The following is an 8,921-nucleotide window of genomic DNA, read 5'->3' as shown; positions in this document are numbered from 1 at the left end:
AAAACAAAGGGAATGTTCCTCATTTAAAGATAATGGGTGGAGACATGGAACTCCTTCCTCTATACCCTGAGTCAATGGTGCAATATCCCTAATATATCGTATGCTACCATGGTATTGACCTCTAGGCATAATAATAATAATAATAATAATAATAATAATAATAATATTCTTAAAACATCATAAGAAACTTTTAAAATTGTATTTTATTTTTAAAACACCTTAAATCTAAAACATGATAGATTTATAAAAAAAAAAAACAGAACACGGGGTTTATTCATGACAAAGGATTATCAGAGCACTATGGGGACACAGCACACTTCCTATACACTGTTTATTCTATATCCACATAATGACAGCAGATTTCTTTTGCATATATTTATGTCTCATCTCAGTGAGTAATCACAACCTATCACAGTTACTGCTTTTGCCAAAGAACATTCTACAATCTCATTGCAAGCATTTTATTTGCTATCCACAATTCACAGCATTACTTTTCATGCCAGTATATAAGTTATATTTTTCATTGAGGTGTCTTTCTTTGGGCTACAGTGGCCTTCACATTCAGATCTGGTCTAAGGAGAAGGATGTAACATTTGGGGATGAAGATACAGCCCAGGAGTCCAGCACTGGAGGACAAGATGGCGAAGACCTCCACAGCCACCATGTATTTCCCTTTAGTGCTGAGGTAGGCTGGGATGAAGGAGATCCAAACACTGCAGAAGACCAGCATGCTGAATGTGATGTACTGAGCTTCATTGAACGTGTCTGGAAGTTTCTTGGCTAAAAACGCTACAATAAAGCTAAGCATGGCCAGACCTCCCATGTAGCCAATCACAATGTAGAAAGCAGTGACTGAGCCCTCATTACACTGTAATATCATCTTCCCCACCTCCACTTGGCTGTTATACTCTGGGAAGGGTGGAGAAAAGACCAACCAGAAGACACAGATGGCAAGCTGCCCAGAAGAACAGATAATCAGGAGGAAAGCAGAGAATTGTTTCCTCAGCCATTGGCTTGGTTTACCGATAGGTCTGGTAACATTAAAAGCCAGAACAACAGTAACTGTTTTAGCCAGAACGGAAGAAATTGCCACTGAAAAAGTTGTCCCAAAAACAGCTTGTCGGAGAAGACAGGAGATCTTTGTAGGACGTCCGACGAACATCAGAGGACAAAGGAAGGACAGGATGAGTGAGAGGAGAAGGATGAAGGTGAGGCTCCGGTTATTGGCTTTTACTATTGGAGTGTCTTTGTGTTTCACAAACATCCCAAAGATGATTATAGTTCCAGAACAGAATAACAGAGCCATAAAGATCAGAGACATCCCCAATGTATCTTCATAAGACAGGAACTCAATTGATCTTTGTATACAGGTGTCTCGTCTCTCGTTGGGCCATTGATCCTGCGGACACTCATAACACCTTTCCATGTCTGAAATAGGAAAAAAGGTTCTTATAGAAAATGACAAAGACTATAGGGCACAAGTCATAGCTTTAAATCCGATATTGTGTGATATAGAATTTTCCTGGAGTCAGGATCAATATATGATTTATTGTATCATGTGATCGAGAGGAAGATTCATCACAAGATAGGACAATTGGACTTTTTTAATCCCATCCATACTTTGATTTTCTGGAGATTACCCAGTTTATCTGGAAGTTAAAAGTAAAGATAATTATCTTAATTTTATACAAACCAAGTTTCCACACAGTTTCTATTGAATGACCAGAAAAAGTTGGGATTGTGTCAGATATTAGTGATCTTTGGTGGGTCCTCATGTATTCTTCTATGTCTTCCTATCCTTGTGTGCGTCTTCTTCCCCAGCCAGTAGAACTGAGACTAGGAATGAGCCATCACACCAAGCTTCGGCTGAATACCCTGTACAGTGGGAGCCATACATAATATATAGAGGAGGTATTTCTACTGTTTCTATAAATTATATCTTCCCACCGACACTGGTGTCACAGATTTGGGAGACTTTTGGAGAGGACTGCAGGCTAGCCTCCTGGCCACTGACTGTGTGGACTGTGGAGCAATCCTTATTGGTAATCTCATCAACTCAAGCCACCTGTCTTTCACCCATTATTAATTAACAACCTATTATCTACTGTGGGGATGTGTTTACACTTATAATAATGTGTATTGTTCTTTGGGAGCTCGATGCCGGCAAGTCTGACCTGGAATGAGATCCCTGATTGTCCAGGTGGTAATTGTGTCATCTATTGTTTGTCTGCTAGCATTCTGTGCATTCCAACTAGGCTGGTTTAAGTGCTAAGTTAATTAGCATGTTAATTATATAATTGTCAGCTAAAGTAGTTGCTAGAGGGGGATTAGCCATGAGTCAGCCCTACCTCGTTCTCTAAACCATTGTGTGATGTTTTGGGTAAATATTCTGGTCATTGTTCATGTAGGGACTGACATACTTCTCAAGTGTATAAAAGGCCTATATTCTTGTTCAATAAACAGTTCTTATTCAGGTTTACTCCGAAAATGGTATTGCCTAGTTCTTGGGGTAACTATAGCCAGATTCATGGGTCTCATGTTCCAGAGCTTAGGAAGCAGCTTCTTGGCGGAGATACCCAGTCGGGGTGTCTGGAATCCGTTCCAACTGTTTCCTAAGGAAATCACATCCGCAAGACCCATTGAAGTCACCAAAATTCACTTGCCTATTAGCCCATAAAACGGCCATTTTAAATTTGAGAGATTCCGCTTCCATTGATTTCATTGGGGTTCAGCATCTGGAACCAAACCCAGGGCAGATTTTCTCATCCCTACCTGAGATTATCTTTAGACAAGATTCTTATAGCAAATATTGTAGAACCATGGCAGTTGTTATTTTTTCTTTTTTTGCACCAGTGCTGGATACATTTTTCTCTATATTTCTCAGGTCCAGAGACAATAATCTCACATTGGGATTTGCTTTCCTATCTGTACTAGCTCCCAATCAGCTTCACCCACCGGCAGGCCCATTGACAGTCAGCATTTCTGTTCCTGCGGTGGGTGCCGCTCATTGTGATTGACATGGATCCGCATCACTGGACAATGGGATTGATGGTGGATTTACATTGTGCAGCTTTGTGTGTGTTTATATTTTACATTTCACTTTTTTTTATGAAAGTGGGTGCATGGAGATGTATCTCTGGCTACTCTTTTATTGTTAAAGTGGACTTTCATAATACAATAAGATCCTTCCCCCAGAGACCCCACAAGCACTGGGTCAGGGTTGTTATAAAAACAAAAAGCAGAGCGCCTCTAAGTGTTATCAATTTAATTAAAAGGGTAAGGCAGGTACAGGAAAACTGCTCACATTTAACCACTTAAGCCCCGGAGGATTTGGCTGCTCAAAGACCAGGCCCTATTTTGCGATTCAGCACTGCGTGACTTTAACGGACAATTGCGCGGTCGTGCGATTCTGTACCCAAATGAAATTGACGTCCTTTTTTTCCCACAAACAGAGCTTTCTTTTGGTGGTATTTGATCACCTGTGCGTGTTTTTATTTTTTGCGCTATAAACAAAAAAAGAGCAACAATTTTGAAAAAATAACAATATTTTTCACATTATTGAATGAAATTCTCAAAAAAAAAATCGCAATAAGCGTATTTTGATTGGTTTGCACAAAAGTTATTGCGTTTACTATCTACGGGAAAGATTTATGTCACTTTTATTGTTTTTTTTTATTAACTAGTAATGGCAGCGATCTGCGATTTTTTTTTTTTGCGGGACTGCGACATTGCGGTGGACAGATCGGACCCCTGACTGACATTTTTTACACTTTTGGGGTTACCAGTGACATTACTACAGTAATCAGTGCTATACATTTGCACTGTTACTGTAATAATGACACTGGAAGGGAAGGGGCTAACTTTATTAGTGATCAAGGGTTTAAGTGTGTCCCTAGGGGAGTGATTCTAACTGTCAAGGGGCGTGGCTTGTTAGATCATCACAGAGACATACGATCCTACATAGCAGGATCACATAGCCTCTGTCATGATCTAAGGGATCACAGTGTTTACATCAGCCGTCTGCCTTTCTCCCTCTCCTGCGGGAGATCGCGAGTGACCAGTGGACATTGGAGCCACCGGTCACACGCGCAGGGATGTCAGGGAATGAGCGGGGGCAGGAGTGCGCCTCCGGCGATGCGCGCGCTCGCCCCCTAGAGGCTCGTGGGCGAGTGACGTACACTTTACGTCACTTTGCCTAGGAGGGGCTGACCGCTGCAGTATATAGTATATAGTGGCTAAAACAGTATAAAATATCTCATCTGTTAGGTTGTCTGCAGGAAAACAGGGGTCCACGGCTTGATGTTTTGTCTCCAAGAGGTCGTGCAGGGGATGGTGAAGGAGGGAGATGCCTGGAGGGCCAAAAGATCAGATAGTAGGATGGCCGGCGGCTTCAGGAAGGTGTTCTGTTCCTCAGGGAGACACCTGGTGAGCCAAGAGACCATTTGGTAGGATGGCCAACAGCTTCAGAAGGGCGCCCTGCTCCTCAGTACATCTGGCGCTAACAGACAGGGGAGCTCAGCATGACAGATCCAGCAGCCAATCGCACAGCGCGTTTCTGATCGTGCGCAGTAGCCTCACAGGGCGTGCACGCTCCTTTCTCAAGTGCAGTGGCATGACACAGAAGAGCTGAACAAGTTTATAGGAAGCTAGAACTCAAGCTGGGTCAGGGTTGTTGGGCAAAGTCTTTTCTCTCAATCAATATGGGGACAATATTTGCTGAGTAGGAGGTTCTCCCTGGCACAGTACCCCTCCTATGTTGAGGGCATTTTGCCTTGTATGTTTCAGGAGGGGAGGCACATGCTCAGCCCCACCTTTCCTGACCTGTCAGACTAAATGCTTGGATAAGGGTCTGTAACAGAACCATGACCCACACCCTGCTTGTGGGCTTCTGTCAGTATAACGCTTCCTTCAGTCTTGAACATAGATATCCGATATTACAGCCGCCCCCATACAAAGCTAGCCGACAACCTAGCTGGAACCTTTAAACAAACTCACACCGAATATATACCTCACAGGAGGACATCCCCCTCCTGATCAGATTACCCCACCAGGTCAGGTGCCTGATTACATTATCCTATGCAGATGAAATTGTATACAGAAATAGAAATAACCTGAACTAATTACCTAGCCATCTGAACAGAAACAATAGGTGAGTAAATCAGCATAGTCAACAATTTGTGGAAGACAGGTGGTAGAGCTGATGATATTAGCATCTGCTATGAGTCTGACTGTCTTGGGGAGACATGGGCTTGAATCAAAGATAACATTACTCCAAGGGGCCCACATATAGTGTCTGTCTTTCATTCCTAGTGATGGTGACTATTGTTAAACATCTTCCCCCCCCCCCAAAAGGTAGACTAAACAGGTACCAGATCTCCAATCGGTCTGTGCCTGAGTTAGTCGGGTAACAAGTCCCAAAGAGTCAATCTATACCATATTCTCTGTGTCCATTAAGTCCATCATTTTCTTGGTCACCCTGTGTCCCTAATAGACACAGGGTGACTTACACATAAGAGGGGCCTAGTGGGTTGAGAGAGGGATTTCCCAACCTCTCTAAGGTAAGCTGTGTTCCACAGCCCCCCATCCAAAGTGGGTCTGGTGTGGATTTTTGGGAGGTCCCACAATTTTAATAATTTTTGCATGAGGTTCCCCATAAAAATCCCCTGCTATACAACCAACAGACAATTTCCCAGCACACTTACCAGCTAGCCTGCAATATAAAACAAATTACCCCGTCTAACAGTTCATGTTAAATACAAGAGGGTTTAATTGCACATGTTTGCAATTTACGTGAAAGCCACAGCGCTCTGCCAAGGCTCCTCTGTATACTGCGATCCTAACCACTTGCCAACCGGCCTATAGTAAAAATACATCATTTGTTTGACATTAAATATCGGGATTAGCTGGCAGCTATAACCCTGATATATTTTTTCCTCCCTCCCCCGCCCATCTGCTCCACTCCCTTCTCCTCTCCTCCTCCCCCTGCCCCTGTCTGCTCCACTCCCTTCTCCTCTCCTCCTCCCCCCTGCCCCTATCTGCTCCACTCCTTTCTTCTCTCCTCAATTCTCCTCTTCCCCCTGCCCCTATCTGCTCCACTCCCTCTCCTCCACCCCCTACCCCTATCTGCTCCACTCCCTTCTTCTCTCCTTAATTCTCCTCTCCCCACATCTGGTCCAATCCAGTGGCGGTTCTACATTAAATTGCTCCCCGGGCAAGACTCCCTCCCAGCACCCCCCCCCAAAAAAATAAAAAAATAACATGACAACATAACAATAAATGCAGAGTGCCACAGCAATGCCCAAAATAAATGCAGAGTGCCAAAGCAATGCCCCCAATAAATGCAGAGTGCCACAGCAATGCCCCCAATAAATGCAGAGTGCCACAGCAATGCCACCAATAAATGCAGAGTGCCACAGCATTGCCCCCAATAAATGCAGAGTGCCACAGCAATGCCCCCAATAAATGCAGAGTGCCACAGCATTGCCCCCAATAAATGCAGAGTGCGACAGCAATGCCCCCAATAAATGCAGAGTGCCACAGCAATGCCCCCAATAAATGCAGAGTGCCACAGCATTGCCCCCAATAAACTGCAGAGTGCCACAGCATTGCCCCCAATAAATGCAGAGTTCCACAGCAATGCCCCCAATAAATGCAGAGTGCCACAGCATTGTCCCCAATAAATGCAGAGTGCCACAGCAATGCCCCCAATAAATACAGAGTGCCACAGCATTGCCCCCAATAAATGCAGAGTGCCACAGCATTGCCCCCAATAAATGCAGAGTGCCACAGCAATGCCCCCAATAAATGCAGAGTGCCACAGCATTGCCCCCAATAAATGCAGAGTGCGACAGCAATGCCCCCAATAAATGCAGAGTGCGACAGCAATGCCCCCAATAAATGCAGAGTGCCACAGCATTGCCCCCAATAAATGCAGAGTGCCACAGCAATGCCCCCAATAAATGCAGAGTGCCACAGCATTGCCCCCAATAAATGCAGAGTGCCACAGCATTGCCCCCAATAAATGCAGAGTGCCACAGCATTGCCCCCAATAAATGCAGAGTTCCACAGCATTGCCCCCAATAAATGCAGAGTGCCACAGCAATGCCCCCAATAAATGCAGAGTGCCACAGCATTGCCCCCAATAAATGCAGAGTGCCACAGCAATGCCCCCAATAAATGCAGAGTGCCACAGCATTGCCCCCAATAAATGCAGAGTGCCACAGCATTGCCCCCAATAAATGCAGAGCGCCACAGCAATGCCCCCAATAAATGCAGAGTGCCACAGCATTGCCCCCAATAAATGCAGAGTTCCACAGCTTTGCCCCCAATAAATGCAGAGTGCCAAAGCAATGCTCCCAATAAATGCAGAGTGCCACAGCAATGCCCCCAATAAATGCAGAGTGCCACAGCATTGCCCCCAATAAATGCAGAGGGCCACAGCAATGCCCCCAATAAATGCAGAGTGCCACAGCATTGCCCCCAATAAATGCAGAGTGCCACAGCATTGCCCCCAATAAATGCAGAGTGCCACAGCATTGCCCCCAATAAATGCAGAGTGCCACAGCAATGCCCCCAATAAATGCAGAGTGCCACAGCATTGCCCCCAATAAATGCAGAGTGCGACAGCAATGCCCCCAATAAATGCAGAGTGCGACAGCAATGCCCCCAATAAATGCAGAGTGCCACAGCATTGCCCCCAATAAATGCAGAGTGCCACAGCAATGCCCCCAATAAATGCAGAGTGCCACAGAATTGCCCCCAATAAATGCAGAGTGCCACAGCAATGCCCCCAATAAATGCAGAGTGCCACAGCATTGCCCCCAATAAATGCAGAGCGCCACAGCAATGCCCCCAATAAATGCAGAGTGCCACAGCATTGCCCCCAATAAATGCAGAGTTCCACAGCTTTGCCCCCAATAAATGCAGAGTGCCAAAGCAATGCTCCCAATAAATGCAGAGTGCCACAGCAATGCCCCCAATAAATGCAGAGTGCCACAGCATTGCCCCCAATAAATGCAGAGGGCCACAGCAATGCCCCCAATAAATGCAGAGTGCCACAGCATTGCCCCCAATAAATGCAGAGTTCCACAGCTTTGCCCCCAATAAATGCAGAGTTCCACTGCTTTGCCCCCAATAAATGCAGAGTTCCACAGCAATGCCCCCAATAAATGCAGAGTGCCACAGCAATGCCCCCAATAAATTCAGAGTGCCACAGCATTGCCCCCTTTCAATGTAGAGATGCCAGCGTTCCCCCCGCGAGACCCGTCCATGCACTTACCTCACTTCTCTTCCGTTCAGTCCCCGGATTCCTCGCGTCTCCTCAGTCCTCTCGCGGCGCCTCCTCCTCAGCCAATGGCGTGGGGTTCGCCTTTCGGCCAATCAGGAAGCGGGAGGACCCGCTCCCTGATTGGCCAGGAGGAGGATCAGTGTGACAATAGCGAATTTTCATTCGCTATTGTCACACAATGGGCGGGCTCGGGAGGGAGCAATGCTCTGCGCCTCGGCTCGGCTGCGGCAGTGGTGGTTTTTAGGCATGGGTGAACGGGGCTCGGCTGCCACAGTGCAATTATTCAAATTTCCACGGGCGGCCCGGTACCATTTGTTCCACGGACCAGTACTGGTCCACGGCCCAGGGGTTGGGGAACACTGTCATGCCGCCCACCACGTGTCATGAAAAAATGCCGCCCCGGGCAGCTTCCCCATTCGCCCATGCCTAAAACCGCCACTGCTCCAATCCCTTCTTCTCTCCTCCCTTCTCCCCCTCTCTTATCTGCTCCAATCCCTTCCTTCTCTCCTTCCTTCGCCCCCCCCCCATCTGCTCCAATCCATTCTTCTCTCCTCCCTTCGGTCCATAAAGACATGGATGAGTGAGTTTAGGGTGGAGGAACATGGCTGGCCTGCACAGAGTCCTGACCTCAACC

The 8,921-nt window shown here is 46.3% G+C and overlaps 1 protein-coding gene across 1 annotated transcript; it reads right to left on the bottom strand.

Moving 5' to 3' along the window:
* Positions 1-520: 520 nt before the first annotated feature.
* Positions 521-1,426, bottom strand: LOC309543835 (vomeronasal type-2 receptor 26-like; the record flags this gene model as incomplete). The annotated part of the gene is made up of 1 exon (XM_082276262.1): positions 521-1,426. One exon carries the CDS (start codon positions 1,424-1,426, stop codon positions 521-523), a length of 906 nt encoding a protein of 301 aa, XP_082132388.1.
* Positions 1,427-8,921: the final 7,495 nt, after the last annotated feature.

The sequence above is a fragment of the Pelophylax lessonae genome (assembly GCF_965119305.1).
Source record: "Pelophylax lessonae genome assembly, contig: HAP1_SCAFFOLD_402, whole genome shotgun sequence".
In the NCBI taxonomy this organism is placed as follows: Eukaryota; Metazoa; Chordata; class Amphibia; order Anura; family Ranidae; genus Pelophylax; species Pelophylax lessonae.
This window is presented reverse-complemented; position numbering and strand designations above follow the sequence as displayed.